This window comes from Delphinapterus leucas, chromosome 2 (genome assembly GCF_059928025.1).
Source record: "Delphinapterus leucas isolate spDelLeu-1000000601 "Yukka" chromosome 2, BTC_Dleu_Yukka2, whole genome shotgun sequence".
Taxonomy (NCBI): domain Eukaryota; kingdom Metazoa; phylum Chordata; class Mammalia; order Artiodactyla; family Monodontidae; genus Delphinapterus; species Delphinapterus leucas.
The window spans coordinates 96302228-96322266 of record NC_143130.1 but is presented as its reverse complement, the minus strand read 5'-3'; the positions used below and the strand labels follow the sequence as shown (position 1 = coordinate 96322266).

General features: G+C 46.0%; 1 protein-coding gene and 1 non-coding gene across 4 annotated transcripts in view; one reads left to right on the top strand and one right to left on the bottom strand.

Moving 5' to 3' along the window:
• Nucleotides 1–805: 805 nt before the first annotated feature.
• On the top strand, nt 806–877 carry TRNAD-GUC (transfer RNA aspartic acid (anticodon GUC)). Its single transcript has one exon. It is a non-coding gene; the product is annotated as a tRNA-Asp (tRNA).
• Nucleotides 878–3502: 2625 nt separating this feature from the next.
• PLA2G4E (phospholipase A2 group IVE) overlaps nt 3503–20039 on the bottom strand; it is a 45814-nt gene continuing 29277 nt past the window's right edge. For 2 of the 3 annotated variants that reach the window (XM_030762724.2, XM_089904872.1), the window contains 7 exons: nt 19486–19600; nt 18794–18931; nt 17246–17353; nt 16493–16696; nt 15091–15257; nt 7526–7709; nt 3503–7102 (listed from right to left, as the gene is read on the bottom strand). In XM_030762724.2, coding sequence (XP_030618584.1) covers nt 6864–7102; nt 7526–7709; nt 15091–15257; nt 16493–16696; nt 17246–17353; nt 18794–18931; nt 19486–19600 — 1155 coding nt within the window. In that variant the 3' untranslated portion in view covers nt 3503–6863. Of the gene's footprint in view, nt 7103–7525; nt 7710–8902; nt 8990–15090; nt 15258–16492; nt 16697–17245; nt 17354–18793; nt 18932–19485; nt 19601–20039 lie in introns of those variants that run through there. The other variant, XM_089904874.1, reaches the window with a different exon arrangement.

Below are 20039 nucleotides of genomic sequence, written 5' to 3'. Positions count from 1 at the left end.
AGAAGGTCTAAATAAATGGAGATATATACCATGCTTGTGGCTCACAAGACTCAATATTGTTAAGATGTCAATTTTCTCCAAACTGATATATAGATTTAGTGCAATCCCAGCAGGCTTTTATTTTTGTTAATTGACACGCTGATTCTAAATTCACATGTAAATACAGAGGACCTAAAATAGCCAGAACAACTTTGAAAAATAACAAAGTTGGAAAACATACTACCTAATTTCAAAACTCATTGTAAAGCTACGGAAATCAAGACAGCATGGTATTGGTATAGAGATAGACTAATATATCAAAAGAACAAAATAGAGTCTAGAAATAGACCCACACATACATGGTCAATTGATTTTTGACAAAGTGCAAAGGCAATTCAATGGATAAAGGAAAGTCTTTTCAACCAATAATGCTAGAACAGTTGGACATCCATATGTGAAAAAATGAACTGTGATCTCTACCTTGCACTATATGTAAAAATTATCTCAAAATGATTATAAACATAAATCATAAATGTAAGACTTAAAGTTATAAAACTTCTAGACAAAAACATAGCAGAAAACCTTTGTGACCTTATGTAGGGAAAGGTTTCTTAGATGATACTAAAAGCATGATCCATAAAAGAAAAAAATTGATAAATTGGACTTGATCAAAATTAAGAACTCCTGGCCTTTGAAAGATACTGTAAAGAGAATGAAAAGACAAATCACAGACTAGAATACATTTGCAAATTACATATCTGATAAAGGACTTGTATCCAGAATATATTAAGACCTCTTAAATCTCAATATCAAGAAGACAGGGAGTTCCCTGGTGGTCCAGTGGTTAGGACTTGGCGCTGTCACTGCCATGGCCCGGGTTCAACCCCTGGTCAGGGAACTAAGATTCCACAAGCCAGGCGGCACAGGGGGAAGAAAAAAACACACCAAGATACTGTTATATACCTATTAGAATGCCTGAAATTAAGTCTGATTATACCAGTTGTTGGTGAGGATGTGGAACAACTGGAACCCTCATTCATTTGCCAGTGGAATGTAAAATGGTACAACCACTTGGAAAACAGTTTGGCAGTGTCTTAAAAAGTGAAGCATACACCTACCACATGACCCAGCAGGGGGGGAGCAGAGGGAAGGATTACAAAGGGCATTAGAAGGAGACTTTTGTTGGCCTGAAGGATTTACTCATTACCTTGATTGTGGTTATGGTTGACAGTTGGATATATCTGTTGAAACTCAACAAATTGTGTACTTTAAATATGTGCAGTTTATTGTATGTCAATTGTACCTTTACTAGTTGTTAGAAATGCTCACACTTCTCAGGAATTTTATCCTGAGGGAATAATGAATGTAAAGATTTATCAAAGGAATGTCTATCAGCATATCATTTATAATAGTGAAAAGCTGTGACTAGTTGTCCCCCCATGAAAGACTAGTTAAGCAGATGACGGATTCCTATGCAGTCTCTGAAAATTGTTATATAAGATGAGTATTAATGACCTGAGAAAATGCTCAGAATATATTTTTAAGTGGAAAAAAGCAGATTACAGAAGTGAATCCATGTAATTGCTATGGCAAACCGTATGGCAGTTCCTCAGACAATTAAAGACAGAAGTACCATATTATCGAGCAATCCCATTTCTGGGTATATATCCAAAAGAATTGAAGATAGGGTCTCTAAGACATATTTGCATACTCATGTTCATAGCAGCTCCACTCACAATAGTCAAGAGGTGGAAGCAACCTAAGTGTCGATTGATGGATGAATGGATAAACAAAATATGTGTATATACATACAATGAAATATTATTCAGCCGTAAAAAGGAAGGAAATTCTGTCTTAGGTCACAATCTCAATGAACCTCGAAAACATTATGCTACATGAAATATGCTGAGACCCCTTTATCCTTCCTGCTGCCTGGAATGTGGGCATGATGGGTGGAGCTCCAACAGCCATATTGGACCAGAAGGAAAACTTGAGGATGGCAGAAGCAAGAGCTGAAAGGAGCCTGGGTCTCTGATAAGAAATAGAAAAATAAACTTCTTCTGTCTTGTTTAAGCCTCTTTAGATCCTTTTTGGTTATGTAGCAAAAGCAATGTTAACTGATATAGAATTTGAATACATGAATCAAGAACTTAGGACATTACCTTGGCTAGAACTAAAGCGTTGCAAGTTTTCAAAATAGAAGCAGTAGTAGAAGACCTGGGTGTAGATGAGATTGCTTAAGGAGAGTATAGAGTGAGAAGGGGGGAGAGCTAAGCAAAGAGCCTCAAGGAATACTAGCAGTTAAAGGAGAGAGGGGAGGTGAAGCCAGGGAAGAGGCTTGAAAATGTCCAAGCACATGTGGCCCCTTCCCTCTAGGGCTGGGTTGGCAGCCCCTAACGTGTGCCCCTGTGTACACAGCTAATATGGAACTTCTATTGCAAGCCTCTGTTTCCATGGAGGTCTCCTGCATGGGACCAGAAGGAAGCTCCTTGAAGTGTGGGGTCAATTGTTCATCCTTTTTTTTGTTGTCCCAGTGCCTACAGCAGTGACTGGCATGTAGTGGGAAGGCAATAAATATTTGCAAGCAGAACTGAATTGAACTGCTTGCTGTTGGCAAGCAAGTCATGGGAAGGGAGGGTTTCAGGAAGGAGAGAGTGGTCTGCAGGGCCAAAGGTGGTGAACAATCGAGTAAGATAAGGCCTGTAAAGGGCTGGTGCCATTTGGCTCAGTGTATTGGCAATTAGGAGGGCATTGGTGACCTCGGGGAGAAGTGTTTTCATGGAGACATAAGAGCAGAAAACATCCACTGTGGGGCAGGGTGACTGGGCTGTGTGGCAGTGTGGTGTGCTGCCTGCTCTCAGGAAGGAAAGGGGAGACAGGGAGGGAGGGACATTGGGGGAGAAAGGAGTTTTATTTAATTTTTCTATTAAATCATGTTATAGGCAGAGAGCAGGGAACCTGAGGCGGGAGCCTCTCTGTCCTCCCCAGGACCCTATGCTCTTGCCCCTCTCGGAGCTGATGACACTTTGTCCTTATCCCTTGTGTGGCCCTTACTCATCCCCTGCTCTGTGACACTGCCAGCACTGTTTTAGAAGCTAAGTCACTATTTAACTTCTCGAGTCTATATACAAATCTTTTCATGTTTTACCCCCCAACCCAAATCTAAGTTCCTGGAAAGCACAGGCTGTTCACAGACTGCTGTATATCAGGTAGGTGCTAGGCTGATGCTGGCCGCCCTTCCTTCCTCTCCGTCAATTAGTGCTTCGTGAAAACCATCTGAGCTTCAAACAGCATAAGTCAGCAAGGGCTGGTGCTCCACTAGTCGCTGCCGCGGCTTCACAAAAACAGAGGGGCACCCCGCCACACAAGAAAGGGGGAACCCCTGCGGGAGGAGAGGAGGGCGGGGACGAAAACAGCCTTCTCGCACCTCTGGCCGTGCGTGTGGGAAGCCCCGGCAGGGATGAGGGCAGGAGTTATGCAGGGTTTGCAGCACCAGGTGATGAAAGCTGGTGAGTCAACAGCGTTTACCCGCGTGGCCAGTTTATTCTGTGCTCAAAAAATACAATGATTTTATAAACCTCGTTTTACATACTTCGATGAATCCAAGGCAGGGCTGCCTTCACCTTACAATAAACACCCAGGTCTTACCCAGTGGCTCACTCTGATCATTTTAGGAGAACCCGTTTCTTGCAGATGGAAAGAAAAGATGGCAAAGTGGAGGCAGCTGGCTGCTCTGGTGCTGGAGCAGGGTGGGGTCCCAAGTCAGCATTCCCTGGGTGGGGACCAGCTTTGCAGGTCCAGGAGCCCAGTTTATCAGTGGCTCAGGGGAAGTGATGGATTCATGCTTTCCAGCTTATGAGTGAGCATGGCATAAACCCTCTCTTCTCAGACTTTAATATGCATAAGCATCACCTGAGGGCAGTGGAGAGGAGGTGAAAATCTCCTTAAAATGCAGATTCTGAACTCAGTATGGCTGGGGTGCAGCCTGAGATTCTGCATTTCTAACCAGTTCCCCACCACACTTTGGGTAGCAAGGATGTAAATCAGAGGACAATTTTGGTAAACTTTTGACACCTGTCACCACACATCTCCTAACATCCAAAGGACTGCTTAGGGAACATGGTGGCCCAGAGAGGGCCATGTCTTCCAGGTTTGCTGGGCTTCATGTAGACCACATGCCTTTCTGGTCACGCCTTCCATCAGCACAGGCATCTCAATGGCTCAGGTTACACATTTCTCTCTTTTTTTTTAAAAAATAAATTTATTTATTTATTTTTGGCTGCATTGGGTCTTCACTGCTGTGCAAGGGCTTTGTCTAGCTGTGGAGAGCGGGGGGGCTACTCTTCGTTGTGGTGCGTGCGCTTCTCATTGCGGTGGTTTCTCTTGTGGAGCAGGGGCTCTAGGCACGTGGGCTTCAGTAGTTGTGGCACGTGGGCTCAGCAGTTGTGGCGCATGGGCTTAGTTGCTCCGCGCATGTGGGATCTTCCCAGACCAGGGCTCGAACCCGTGTCCCCTGCATTGGCAGGCGGATTCTTAACCACTGCGCCACCAGGGAAGTCCTACACATTTCTTTAGTTAAGTTCCCAGCCTGATGGGAGATGTGGATACTTCGAGCTTCTGTGTCCCAGGGCTTTCCCAGAGATTCATCTGGAAACCATCTCCAAAGATGAGCATTTCCCTCAGGGTTAACCTAGTCCTTTCTGGGTTGATCCTTTCCAGTTTTGTTATCTCAGGGTGACTCTTCAAGAGTTGGGATGTTCTGGCCATGGTGTTTACATAATAAATAAGAGAAATGCCGCTTAGAAATAAGTAATACCATCTGGAAACCAGAGAGGAGGGTTAGGGTTGGAGAAGTGCCTCTGGAGCAGGTTGGTCAGCGAGTGGTGGCCCTGTGGAGTGGTGGCACCAGGCAGCATCACTCACCTGATGCCTCATGTACCTGCCCAGACGTCCCAGAGCTGCATCCCAGATCCTTGTTTGGTGAACTGGAGCTGCAGACTTGGGCTTTGCCTGGCATTTCGCCGGAGCTGGATGCTCAGTCGAGGCTGCCCAGTGGGGATAAAAGGGATCACTTGTCCTCGGCCTTTAAGTGGTTGCAGAGGGGCTGCTGAAACCCCATCACCTGTTTGTGTTTGTTGTTGAAGAGACCAGGATGTCTCTAGTGCTCCATCTAGATCTTCAAGCATTATGCTTCCTATTAATAAGCTGATTCATAAAAATAAAAATCACAAAATACAATTGCCTATAAAAATCACAAGAATACAATTGCATTAAATTTAAAAAAGCATTTGAAGTCAGAAAGAGAAAAACACCGTATGCTAACACATATATATGGATTCTAAAAAAAAAAAACAAAATGGTTACGAAGAACCTATGGGCAGGACGGCAATAAAGACGCAGACATAGAGAATGGACTTGAGGACACGGGGAGGGGGAAGGGTAAGCTGGGACGAAGTGAGAGAGTAGCATGGACATATATACATTACCAAATGCCAAATGTAAAACAGACAGCTAGTGGGAAGCAGCCGCATAGCACAGGGAGATCAGCTCTGTGCTTTGTGACCACCTAGAGGAGTGGGATAGGGAGGGTGGGAGGGAGACGCAAGAGGGAGGAGATATGGGGATATATGTATATGTATAGCTGATTCACCTTGTTATAAAGCAGAAGCTAACACACCATTGTAAAGCAATTATACTCCAATAAAGATGTTAAAAAAATTAAAAAAATAAAGACCACCTTCAGAAATAAAAAAAATTAAAAAGCATTTTTCCAGAGAACCCAGAATGCTTCTCAGGTCCTCTTGCGCATTTCCTGAGCAGAGAGGAGTAGTGAGGGGAGGGCTTTGAGTTCCAGCTCCGAATCCGAGGTTTCTGGGGAACCAGCCATAAAATTGGGCCATGCTATTATTCTCCACACTTCAGGCATGTGTGGGAGCCTGTGGCTCTTGGATCCCCTTCCCTGCAGGGAAGGTTTAAAAAAAATTCCAGTGGGTATACTACTGGGCATATACCCTGAGAAAACCATAATTCAAAGAGACATGTACCACAATATTCATTGTAGCACTATGTACAATAGCCAGGACACAGAGGCAACCTAAGTGTCCATCAACAGACAAATGGATAAAGAAGATGTGGCACATATACAAATGGAATATTACTCAGCCATAAAAAGAAATGAAATTGAACTATTTGTAGTGAGGTGGATGGACCTAGAGTCTGTCATACAGAGTGAAGTAAGTCAGAAAGAGAAAAACAAAATATACGTGTATGCTAACACATATATATGGAATCTAAAAAAGGTCTGATGTACCTAGGGGCAGGACAGGAATAAAGACCCAGACATAGAGAATGGACTTGAGGACACTGGGGGGGGAAGGGGAAGCTGGGACGAAGTGAGAAAGTGGCATGGACATATATGCACTACCAAATGTAAAATAGATAGCTAGTGGGAAGCAGCTGCATAGCACAGGGAGATCAGCTCGGTGTTTTGTCATTACCTAGAGGGGTGGGATAGGGATGGTGGGAGGGAGACGCAAGAGGGAGGGGATATGGGGATATATGTATACATATAGCTGATTCACTTTGTTATACAGCAGCAACTAACACAACAGTGTAAAGCAATTATACTCCAATAAAGGTGTTTAAAAAAAAATTCCAGTGGGTATAAAGCCCCATTACATCCCTTTGTTATTTTCCTTTGTCTCTCTTTCTCCTTCAACCTTTTTTTTTTTTAATTTTAATTTTTTTGATAGAAAGCCCAGGCCAGCCTGCCTGCAGCCCTTGCTAGACAGCGGAGCTGGCTCTGAGGGCCGGTCAGCCCTGGGTTCTGCACCTCTGATGCTAGAAGCAGACACAGGACTGCCCTGGGACTTTAGGGGGGACTCTTACGAGTGTCCTGGGACTTTAGGGGGACACTGACTCTTCAGGCGTTTCTTCTTCTCTACTGCTAGTCGCAAGGCCTGAAGGAGCTTGTCCTTGTTATTCAGGATGTTATATTCGGAGAGCTTCACCAGCTTGTCGAAGGCGGCCTCTGTGTACGTCAGCTCCTTGGTGGCGTAGGGAGATTTGGGACCATAGATGTCAACCTGGCCCTGCTCCAGCTCCTCGGGGCTTCGCTCCACACCTGGAGGAGCAGAAGGACTTGCTGTAGCCCCTTATCACGTGAGGTTGTAATGGTTTGTTTCTACCCCTCTCCCCGAGGCCCACCCCTGCACACCCACAATAAAACGTGCCCATGTGCACACTCACACACGCAGATGCGCACGCACACCTCCTAGCCCACCATGGCAAGGGACATAGCTTGCCCATCTCAGGACGTCCCTGGCACCGCACAGCGCCAGGCTGTGAATGACTGAAAGAGTAGAGCTTGACATCGCCGGTGCACGGGGGCACGGGGGGCCGTTCTTTCTCGCCGAAGCCAAGTTGGGCTCAGACAGGAGCTATGCCAGGCTTTCCTGTTAGTGCTGTCAGAAGACTGCACACGTCTAAGAACAGGAGCTCTCCGTCCAAGGCCAGTTGGGTGCGACCTGAGCTCCCGGCGGCTTACCTGGGGCCTTGTACTTTTGGAAGGTGTCACTGATGAGTGGGAAGAAAATCACAGTGGGGGCATCGGGCTCCTGGGAGCTCTCCATCAGGTAGCACTCCTTGAGGTTATCCTCCTCCTCCTGCACCTCATATTTGGGGAAGGGGATGTTCTGCTCGGTGCAGTACTTGCAGGTTTGTTTCACGGGCTGGAACATCACAGGAGGACATGTTTGAGTATCAGGAGGGGTGAGGGTGGGCAAGAAACACAGAATTCTTAGGTCCAGCTTTCTGATTTCCCCAGTTAACAACTCAGGTCTCCAACTGCTCTGCCTATGTGTGCTATTTTTAGGACAAACCTGGATCCGGATGAAGAGCCTGAGGCAGTAGGTTGGTGTGTGTCCAACTGCAAGCTCCTTCCCCAAGTAAACTGGACAGAAGCCCTTCCAATGATGCTTCACCCACAGACCTGGAGATGTGGCTGGCTCCCTAAGAGGGTGACAGCCATGGCTGGCCAGGCTCCTGTGGGACACTCATGGGCTTTGGAACATGACAGGGCCAGAAAGGACTCTGAAAGGGCATCTTTATAAACAGGATGTAACAGAAAAAGCAGCAGACTTGGAGTATCAGAATCCCCTTAGTTCTTCCCCGTTCTAAGCTCACTAGCTGTGCGATCTTAAGCAAGCCATTTACCGTCTCTGTGCCTCACCTTCCTCACCTATAACATAGGAATAATAGCAGTTGTGCCATCTACCTCAAAGAGCTGGTGTAAGGATCAAGGGAGATCATGTGTAGGAAAGCATGTTGTCCCTTGTTTACAAACTTAGGTCATTATCATTGGTGTCATCCTTGTCATCTGTCTATACTCCCCTTTCCCTGGCCTCAGGATAGGACTGTATTAAAGTAGACCAGGGAGAGGAACCAAGATGGCGGAGTAGAAGGACGTGCTCTCACTCCCTCTTGCGAGAGCACCAGAATCACAACTAGCTGCTGGACAGTCATCGACAGGAAGACACTGGAACTAACCAAAAAGATACCCCACATCCAAAGACAAAGGAGAAGCCGCAATGAGACGGTAGGAGGGGTGCAATCACAGTGAAATCAAATCCCATAACTGCTGGGTGGGTGACTCACGGACTGGAGAACACTTATACCACAGAAGTCCACCCACTGGAGTGAAGGTTCTGAGCCCTACATCAGGCTTCCCAACCTGGGGATCTGGCAACAGGAGGAGGAATTCCTAGAGAATCAGACTTTGAAGCCTAGTGGGAATTGATTGCAGGACTTTGACAGGACTGGGGGGATCAGAGACTCCACTCTTGGAGGGCACACACAAAGCAGTGTGTGCATCGGGACCCAGGGGAGGGAGCAGTGACCCCAGGGGAGACTAAACCAGACCTACCTGCTAGTGTTGGAGGGTCTCCTGCAGAGGCGGGAGGGGTGGTGGCTGTGGCTCACCGTGGGGACAAGGACACTGGCAGCAGAAGTTCTGGGAAGTAATACTTGGCATGAGCCCTCCCAGAGTCTGTCCTTAGCCCCACCAAAGAGCCCAGGTACGCTCCAGTGTTGGGTTGCCTCAGGCCAAACAACCAACAGAGAGGGAACCCAGCCCCACCCATCAACAGTCAAGCGGATTAAAGTTTTACTGAGCTCTGCCCACCAAAGCAATGTCAGCTCTACCCACCACCAGTCCCTCCCATCAGGAAACCTGCACAAGCCTCTTAGATAGCCTCATCCACCAGAGGGCAGACAGAAGAAGCAAGAAGAACTACAATCCTGCAGCCTGTGGAACAAAAACCACATTCACAGAAAAGATAGACAAGATGAAAAGGCAGAGGGCTATGTACCAGATGAAGCAACAAGATAAAACCCCAGAAAAACAACTAAATGAAGTGGAGATAGGCAACCTTCCAGAAAAAGAATTCAGAATAATGATAGTGAAGATGATCCAGGGCCTTGGAAAGAGAATGGAGGCAAAGATCAAGAAGGTGCAAGAAATGTTTAACAAAGACCTAGAAGAATTAAAGAACAAACAAACAGAGATGAACAACACAATAACTGAAATGAAAACTACACTAGAAGGAATCAATAGCAGAATAACTGAGGCAGAAGAACAGAAAAGCGACCTGGAAGACAATGGTGGAATTCACTGCTGCAGAACAGAATAAAGAAAAAAGCATGAAAAGAAATGAAGACAACCTAAGAGACCTCTGGGACAACATTAAATGCAACAACATTCGCATTATAGGGGTCCCAGAGGAGAAGACAGAGAGAAAGGACCAGGGAAAATATTTGAAGAGATTATAGTCAAAAACTTCCCTAACAAGGGAAAAGAAGTAGCCACCCAAGTCCAGGAAGCACAGTGAGTCCCATACAGGATAAACCCAAGGAGAAACACACCAAGACACACAGTAATCAAATTGGCAAAAATTAAAGACAAAGAAAAATTATTGAAAGCAGCAAGGGAAAAACGACAAATAACATACAAGGGAACTCCCATAAGGTTAACAGCTGATTTCTCAGCAGAAACTCTACAAGCCAGAAGGGAGTGGCATGATATACTTAAAGTGATGAAAGGGAAGAACCTACAACCAAGATTACTCAACTCAGCAAGGATCTCATTCAGATTCGATGGAGAAATCAAAAGATTTACAGACAAGCAAAAGCTAAGAGAATTCAGCACCACCAAACCAGCTCTACAACAAATGCTAAAAGAACTTCTCTAAGTGGGAAACACAAGAGAAGAAAAGGACCTACAAAAACAAGCCCAAAACAATTAAGAAAATGGTCATAGGGACATACATATCAATAATTACCTTCAATGTGAATGGATTAAATGCTCCAAGCAAAAGACACAGGCTTGCTGAATGGATACAAAAACAACACCCATATATATGCTATCTACAAGAGACCCACTTCAGACCTAGGGACACATACAGACTGAAAGTGAGGGGATGGAAAAAGATATTCCATGAAAATGGAAATCAAAAGAAAGCTGGATTAGCTATACTCATATCAGATAAAATAGACTTTAAAGAATGTTACAAGAGACAAAGAAGGACACTCCATAATGATCAAGGGATCAATCCAAGAAGAAGATATAACAATTATAAATATATATGCACCCAACATAGGAGCACCTCAATACATAAGGCAACTGCTAACAGCTATAAAAGAGGAAATCGACAGTAACACAATCATAGTAGGGGACTTTAACACCTCACTTACACCAATGGACAGATCATCCAAAATGAAAATAAATAAGGAAACACAAGCTTTAAATGATACATTAAACAAGATGGACTTAATTGATATTTATAGGACATTCCATCCAAAAACAGTAGATTACACTTTCTTCTCAAGTGCTCATGCAACATTCTCCAGGATAGATCACATCTTGGGTCACAACTCAAGCCTCAGTAAATTTGAGAAAACTGAAATTATATCAAGCATCTTTTCTGACCACAATGCTATGAGATTAGAAATGAATTACAGGGGAAAAAACGTAAAAAACACAAACACATGGAGGCTAAACAATACGTTACTAAATAACCAAGACATCACTGAAGAAATCAAAGAGGAAAACAAAAAATACCTAGAGACAAATGACAATGAAAACACGATGATCCAAAACCTGTGGGATGCAGCAAAAGCAGTTCTAAGAGGGAAGTTTATAGCTATACAAGCCTACTTCAAGAAACAAGAAAAATCTCAAGTAAACCATCTAACATTACACCTAAAGGAACTAGAGAAAGAAAACAAACAAAACCCAAAGTTAGCAGAAGGAAAGAAATCATAAAGATCAGAGCAGAAATAAATGAAATAGAAACAAAGAAAACAAAAGCAAAGATCAATAAAACTAAAAGCTGGTTCTTTGAGAAGATAAACAAAATTGATAAACCATTAGCCAGACTCATCAAGAAAAATAGGGAGAGGACTCAAATCAATAAAATTAGAAATGAAAAAGGAGAAGTTACAACAGATGCTGCAGAAATACAAAGCACCCTAAGAGACTACTACAAGCAACTCTATGCCAATAAAATGGACAACGTGGAAGAAATGGGCAAATTCTTAGAAAGGTATAACCTTCCCATACTGAACCCGGAAGAAAAAGAAAATAAGAACAGACCAATCACAAGTAATGAAATTGAAACTGTGATTAAAAATCTTCCAACAAACAAAAGTTCAGGACCAGGTGGCTTCACAGGTGCATTCTATCAAACATTTAGAGAAGAAATAACACCCATCCTTCTCAAACTCTTCCAAAAAATTGCAGAGGAAGGAACACTCCCAAACTCATTCTATGAGGCCACCATCACCCTGATACCAAAACCAGACAAAGATACTACAAAAAAAGAAAATTATAGACCAATATCACTGATGAATATAGATGCAAAAATCCTCAACAAAATACCAGCAAACAGAATCCAACAGCACATTAAAAGGATCATACACCATGATCAAGTGGGATTTATCCCAGGGATGTAAGGATTCTTCAATATACGGAAATCAATCAATGTTATACACCATATTAACAAATTGAAGAATAAAAACCATATGATCATCTCAATAGATGCAGAAAAAGCTTGTGACAAAACTCAATACCAATTTATGATAAAAACTCTCCAGAACTTGGGCATAGAGGGAACCTACCTCAACATAATAAAGGCCATATACAACAAACCCACAGCAAACATCAATGTCAATGGTGAAAAACTGAAAGCATTTTCTCTAAGATCAGGAATAAGACAAGGGTATCCACTCTCACCACTATTATTCAACATAGTTTTGGAAGTCCTAGCCATGGCATCAGAGAAGAAAAAGAAATAAAAGGAATACAAATTGGAAAAGAAGAAGTAAAACTGTCACTGTTTGCAGATGACATGATACTATACAAAGAGAATCCTAAAAATGCCACCAGAAAACTACTAGAGTTAATCAATGAATTTAGTTAAGTTGCAGGATACAAAATTAATGCACAGAAATCTCTTGCATTCCTATACACTAATGAAAAATCTGAAGAGAAATTAAGGAAACACTCCCATTTACCACTGCAACAAAAAGAATAAAATACCTAGGAATAAACCTACCTAGGGAGACAAAAGACCTGTATGCAGAAAACTATAAGACACTGATGAAAGAAATTAAAGATGATACCAACAGATGGAGAGATATACCATGTTCTTGGATTGGAAGCATCAATATTGTGAAAATGACTATACTACCCAAAGCAATCTACAGATTTAATGCAATCCCTATCAAATTAGCAATGGCATTTTGTACAGAACTAGAACAAATCATCTTAAAATTTGTATGGAGACACAAAAGACCCCGAATAGCCAAAGCAATCTGGAGGGGAAAAAACGGAGCTGGAGGAATCAGACTCCCTGACTTCAGACTATACCACAAAGCTACAGTAATCAAGACAATATGGTACTGGCACAAAAACAGAAACATAGATCAATGGACAAGATAGGAAGCCCAGAGATAAACCCATGCGCCTATGTTCAACTAATCTATGACAAAGGAGACAAAGATATACAATGGAGAAAAGACAGTCTCTTCAATAAGTGGTGCTGGGAAAACTGGACAGCTACATGTAAAAGAATGAAATTAGAACACTCTAACACCATACATAAAAATAAACTCAAAATGGATTAGAGACCTAAATGTAAGACCGGACACTATAAAACTCTTAGAGGAAAACATAGGAAGAACACTCTTTGACATAAATCACAGCAAGATCTTTTTTGATCTACCTCCTAGAGTACTGGAAATAAAAACAAAAATAAACAAATGGGACCTAATGAAACTTCAAAGCTTTTGCACAGCAAAGGAAACCATGAACAAGATGAAAAGACAACCCTCAGAATGGGAGAAAATATTTGCAAATGAATCAATGGACAAAGGATTAATCTCCAAAATATATAAACAGCTCATGCAGCTCAATATTAAAGAAACAAACAACCCAATCCAAAAATGGGCAGAAGACCTAAATAGACATTTCTCCAAAGAAGACATATATATGGCCAAGAAGCACATGAAAAGCTGCTCAACAACATCACTAATAACTAGAGAAATGCAAATCAAAACTACAATGAGGTGTCACCTCACACCAGTTAGAATGGGCATCATCAGAAAATCTACAAACAACAAATGCTGGAGAGGGTGTGGAGAAAAGGGAACCCTCTTGCACTGTTGGTGGGAATGTAAATTGATACAGCCACTATGGAGAACATTATGGAGGTTCTTTAAAAAACTAAAAATAGAATTACCATATGACCCAGCAATCCCACTACTGGGCATATACCCAGAGAAAACCATAATTCAAAAAGACACATGCACCCCAATGTTCATTGCAGCACTATTTACAACAGCCAGGTCATGGAAGCAACCTAAATGCCCATTGACAGACGAACGGGTAAAGAAGATGTGGTACATATATACAATGGAATATTACTCAGCCATAAAAAGAAACGAAACTGAGTCATTTGTTGAGACGTGGATGGATCTAGAGACTGTCAGAGAGAGTGAAGTAAGTCAGAAAGAGAAAAACAAATATCGTATATTAATGCATGTATGTGGAACCTAGAAAAATGGTACAGATGAACCAGTTTGCAGGACAGAAGTTGAGACACAGATGTAGAGAACAAACTTATGGACATCAATGGGGGAAAACCCCAGGGGGTTGGGGATGGTAGTGTGCTGAATTGGGCGATTGGGATTGACATGTATACACTGATGTGTATAAAATTGATGACTAATAAGAACCTGCTGTATAAAAAATAATAATAAAATAAATAAAGTAGACCAAAAAACAGTTTCTTTCCCTTGAAAATCCAGAACTTTTCAAAAGGAAATAAATAAAAATAAATAAAAATCTCTGGTCCTAACTCTTTGGTGTAATTACATGGAGGCTCATACTTCCTGGTAGTGGGGAGACCATGTGATCACTTTGAACATAGGACATTACAAGCTCCTGAAGTGGTACAAAACTTTACAATTGACTGGGTTCTATTAAGGTTATTATTATTATTTTTTTAATTAATTAATTAATTAATTAATTTTTGGCTGCATTGGGTCTTCGTTGCCATGTGCGGGCTTCTCACTTCAGTGGCTTCTCTTGTTACAGAGCACGGGCTCTAGGCACACGGGCTTCAGTAGTTGTGGCACGCGGGCTCAGCAGTTGTGGCTCGTGGCCTCTAGAGCACAGGCTCGGTAGTTGTAGTGCACGGGCTTAGTTGCTCCGCGGCATGTGGGTTCTTCCCGGACAAGGGCTCGAACCCATGTCCCCTGAATTGGCAGGCAGATTCTTCACCACTGTGCCACCAGGGAAGCCCTAAGGTTATTTTTTAAACTCTTTTTTATTTTGCAGCTAAAGAATTGCCAAATATGGGAAATGCTCAAATGTAAGAATAAAATTGGAATTAGCTCAGTGAATCTAGTAAACCCATTGCATGAGGGCCAGCGGGCTACGCCCCTGAGGTTTGGAGGTGTAACCTCCATCAGGGATGGTGGCTTGAGCTTCTCCGATGCTAAGTCTAGGAGCCTGTGGGGAGTGGGGTGGGAGCCTTTCTTTGCCAAACTTGCCTTTGTCTGGGACCCAGCACAGTAATTGAGGTGGATGATGAGGTCAGCTTTTCTCTCCGGCCTGAGGATGGGCGGGTAGCTGGAGTTGATGACGAATGCAGTGTCCAGCAGGCACAAGTGGTTCACGGACGCTGTCAGCTTGTTTGGGAAGCCATCTAGCACCGAGTCTGAAAGTCAAGGCTTGTGGTTATCCTTACTCCTTGGCGCCCTGATCTCAGCAGATGGTCAGAGGCACCTGGTGGGGATGGGATGCCCTGCCCGGAGCTCATCCACTTCAGCCTGGCCTCCAGCCCTCCCCTTGGCCAGGGTACCCGGTGAGTCCCAGTGTCCCCCTGGGTAGGCTGAAGAAGAACAGCATTATCTGGGGAGTTTAGCAAGTCTTTTATGGAACATGCACAGAAAGCCCACTAAGGCTCAGCCACAGAATTTGTGGTGTAGCAGGGGCTTAAGACTATCCTATAAATTAGTGCAAACCGTGGGCCCAGAGCCAGCTGCCTTTTCTGCCCCAGATAGTGAGGACAAAGATTATTAGCCTAGGCTCAAGCAGCCATTGCAGGCTGTGGCCAAGTAAAATACCAAAGATGGTGGAAAGTCAAATTTAGAGCCTCAGCAGGGTGGGGACGAACTCCTGAGTTGAAGCTGCAAGACCACAGTTTAAGAGCCAGCTCTGCCACTCACCATTTGGAGGAGCCTGGGCTGGGCCATCCCTGCCCAACTCCGGGGGCAGCACTTACATTAAAAGGTGTCCCCAGGGGCTTCCCTGGTGGTGCAGTGGTTAAGAATCCGCCTGCCAATGCAGGGGACACGGGTTCGCGCCCTGGTCCTGGAAGATCCCACATGCCGCGGAGCAACTAAACCTGTGCGCCACAACTACTGAGCCCACATGCCATAACTGCGGAAGCCCGCGTGCCTAGAGCCCGTGCTCTGCCGTGAGAGAAGCCACTGCAACGAGAGGCCCGCGCACCGCAACGAAGAGTAGCCCTCACTTGCCGCAACTAGAGAAAACCCGCGCACAGCAACGAAGACCCAACTCAGCCAAAAATAAATAAAATAAATACATTTTTTTAAAAATGAAGGGAAAAAAAAAAAAGGTGTCCCCAGAACACAACTGTAGAAAGTCAGGGCCCATACTTCCCCAACTGTAAAATGGGGTCAACTTCTACCTGCTGGGATTGTTATACAGATGCCGTATAGAGTCATTGTACAGATTCAATTAATTAAGTACACCCCCACTCCACCCGTTGTTCAAGGCATCACCAGATGTAGAATACACTATGGGGAGAGTCTGCCACTTGGGCCCAATGAACATGGGCAGAGGAGTTTTCTCATCCTTTCTCCCTCCACATCCACTTCCCTTTCCTCTAAACAGAGGTAGGCCTCAAGGGGCAGCAGGTAAGGTTACCCTTCCACGTGGAGAACTGGCCGTTCTGGTAGTAGTCGGTGTGCATCTGCAGCCCCAGCAGGAAGTTGTGGAACTCAGACACAAAGGCCCGGGAGGTGAGGATGTTGCGGAAAGTATTGGACAGCCATGACCCTGGCGTCACCACCGTGGTGTCCAGCATGTTGGCATCACATTTGGGGATTTCAGGTAGGAGTGGCTCATCTTCTGCAGGGGAGGGGGGGTGGATGGAGGACAGGTTACAGAGCTGGAGTCCCCAGATTGCCCAGGTGAAGCACCGCATGGTTGCCCTGCACCCAGGGGTCAGCCTGTAAGTGCAGTGCACACCTTCCTTGTCTAGTTCTCGGAGCCAGGAGGACCCAGGGGAGAGACATAGAACAGGGGCAGGGTAGAGGAGAAGGAGTGGGGTGACAGGCAAGGAGGGGTTCCAGAGAAAACAGAGAGTCCAGAAGGGTGACCTTTAACTGCATTCATAGATCCCCACCCTCTGCAGCTCTCCTGGGCGCCGTGCAGTTCTTCCAAGCCTACCACACGGTGCATCCACTCCCCCGGGCCAGGCCAGAGCTGGCAAAGGTGTATCCAACTGCAATCACCCTCCTTTCCAGGCAGGGAAGACCCCCTAGCTGCCTTCCTATTTCCGTGGGCCATAGGGATGATGTTGAAACACGTGGCAGGTGGACTGGTCCTCAGTTGCTGACCCACCTTCCCCACCCCCGCCATCGCCCAACCAGGAGGGGAAGCCAGTGGGTCACCCACCTATATCATGCACTCTCTCCCTTGTCCACCTGTGGAAAAACTCCTCCGAGGTGTGGGACAAATTCCAGGCATCGAGCAGGTTCAGGGAGAAGATGCTGCTCCACAGACCTAGGGAGCAGGACCAGCGGTGAGCCGCTCTGCCCAAGAGCTTCCAGGCCCACCCAAATACTGATTGATTCTGCCTTGGACTCGATGCCCCCTCCAAGTCAAGCTGCTCAGGGAGTGGGACGGGCTTTCATTTCCCTCTCCCCACAGTGCAGCTCGACATAAGTGACTCAACTCTTCTCCGCTCTCCTCTTGGAACTGGGAGAGGGTATGAAGGCGTATAAGGCACAGCCCCAGGAGAGACTTAACGCTGACAAGTGCAGGCTTCAAGTTCAAGTCCAGAAATCACCCCTTGCATCAGTTAACACACTAGTTTAGGACAGCGCCTGGCACATGGTGAGCGCTCAATAAATGTAACACCATCTCTTATTATGATTTAAAAAATGCAACACAGTAATAATAATACTCATGTGAAATCGTTCACATACATTGACCCATTTGAATCCTCCATAAGGTTGGTTTTACTCTTAAGCCCAGTTTACAGATGAGAACACTGAAGCTCGGGAAGGTTAGGTAATTTGGCCTACTTTGCACAGCTAATAAATGAGGAACCAGAGTTCAAGTCCGAGTGTCTCACCTACAGATCTCTGAGCCACATGCTCAACAGCACAGGTGTTCAGAGGAAGGAGAGGCTGCTGGGGGCTGTGGGCTTCGGGGCTGACTTCCCAGAAGAAATGGGGCTTAAGTGGGACTTTCTGGGATGGGTTGGATTTGGGATAGATGGAAGGGAGGGGGAGGCAGACAACTAGTTTAAATAAGGGCATAACTGTTGTTGAGGCTGTAAAAATGGGTCCGCTTTTTGCGGTTGCCCTTTGACAGATGTACTTTGGGCTCTGAAGGGGAGAACTCTACGAGTGGACATCACAGTCAGGCCCCTGCACTCAGTGGGCCTGGCTTCTGGAGGACCAGGGAACATAGTGTTGGGAGCTGGGCCAGGCTTCCCCAGACACTCTGTCTTCACCCTGAGGTCCCCTCTGGCCCCTTGGATCCCAGGGGCTGGTTCAAGCCCCGGAAACAGGCATGTTGCTTCCTGGAACCAGGGGGAAGGGGGTAGAAGTTCCAGAAGCTTCCATCTCAGCCTGCAACTCCCAGTCTGGTTCTGAACGGACACCAGGGAGACGACTGGAGACCAGGACATTGGGAGAGTCCCCTTTGTTCCCCAGTGACCCAGGAGCCCCTGTCAGGTCCTTCTGGGCCCACAGGGTCACAGGGAGATCAGGGCAGGCTGGGAGGCTGGGAGGCTCCGGAGCGTCTCCTGGAATGAGGGTATGCTGACAAATGCCAGGAGGGTCATATGCCCAAGGGATAACCCAAACCAGCACCAGCACCTGGCACATGATCCTGGGGGAACAGACCGTGTCTCCTCGTCATTCCTCTAATCAAACTTGGAGCCTGTTCCGCACGGGGCGGGGTTCCCAAGGGCCGCCCCCAGCCAGGAGTCACCTAGCATGTAGCACATCCGCGACTCTGGGATCCTCCTCATCAGCCGCCCCATGAAGAACTCGGAGCCGAAGAGCTCGGTGGGAATGAAGGCTCCATACTTCTGCAGGCCCACCTCGTAGGGGGAGAACTCGAACCACTCTGCACACGAAGCAGCAGGGCAGGGTGTCAGTCTCAGGCCGGGGCGGCCCCGCCCACCCTTCTCCCAGCTCGCGCCGTCTCCCCGGCCGCGAGGAGCCTGGGGTGGGGAGGCCGCAGTTCCCCCGCAGGGCACAGGGGGGCGCCCGTGACCGGCTTCTGCTGGCCCGGCAAGACTCAGTGTGGCAAGCTGCACAGGCTCGTTTGCGCCTCATAAACCCGGACCAAAACCGGACCCCGAAGCAGGGCAGGTCTCTAGAGTCCCTCCATCCTGGCAGCTTAAGAAACGCCTAGGACTCTCTCCCTTCACGACCTTTATTTCCTCTATCCCATCAAATCTCTGCTCAGGGGAGCCATAGGACCCCTGCTGCCCACCAGCTACACGCGTCTGGGCAGAAGGGGGTAGCCAAGTGGATTTCTTCGGCTGTCAGCACATTCTTGGTGTGGAGGCTGGCAAAGGTATGGTGGCGGGATGTGTGCGCTGGGGTACTGAGTGCCTTTGCCTGCTGAGAAGGGACCCACCCCGCCCCGGGGAAATTGCTAGCCACCAGTGTTACCTCTGAAATCCTGGTTGCTTACGTCATCCTTTACATTGATGGTGAGGTAGATGGGCAGGGGGTTCTGGCCCTGACACAAAGCAGCACTCTGATCTGACAGTTTGCATTCATATCTCTGTGTGGAAAAATAATGGTTAAGGAGAAGGAGCAGACAAGCAGCCAGGAAGCGGTGCAGAATAAGAGGACAGTCTGGACCTCTGGTAGCCCACCAGGCTCCTGAGCCCACCAGGCTGCTCTGGAGGTCTCACCTGACACCAGTCAAAGCTGCTCTTAAAATGTACCCAGAAAATGTTCACGCATCCTTGGGCCGTTCATCACCCCAGACACATGGAGAGGGTGGGACTGGATCTGCAGTTTAGAGCTGTCCTTCAGAGTCCTGGGGTTCTCCTCGAGTCTCAGGGACCAGAGAATGAAAAGGCCGGGGTGGAGGAGGCCACCACTGCCCCCTCTTCATCATCTTCCACCCTACTCAAACCAGAGCAGCTCCATTTTTAAAAAATCTGCTTTGCATGTTGGGCTCTCTCATAAACTCATTTGGGAGGCAAAAAAAGATT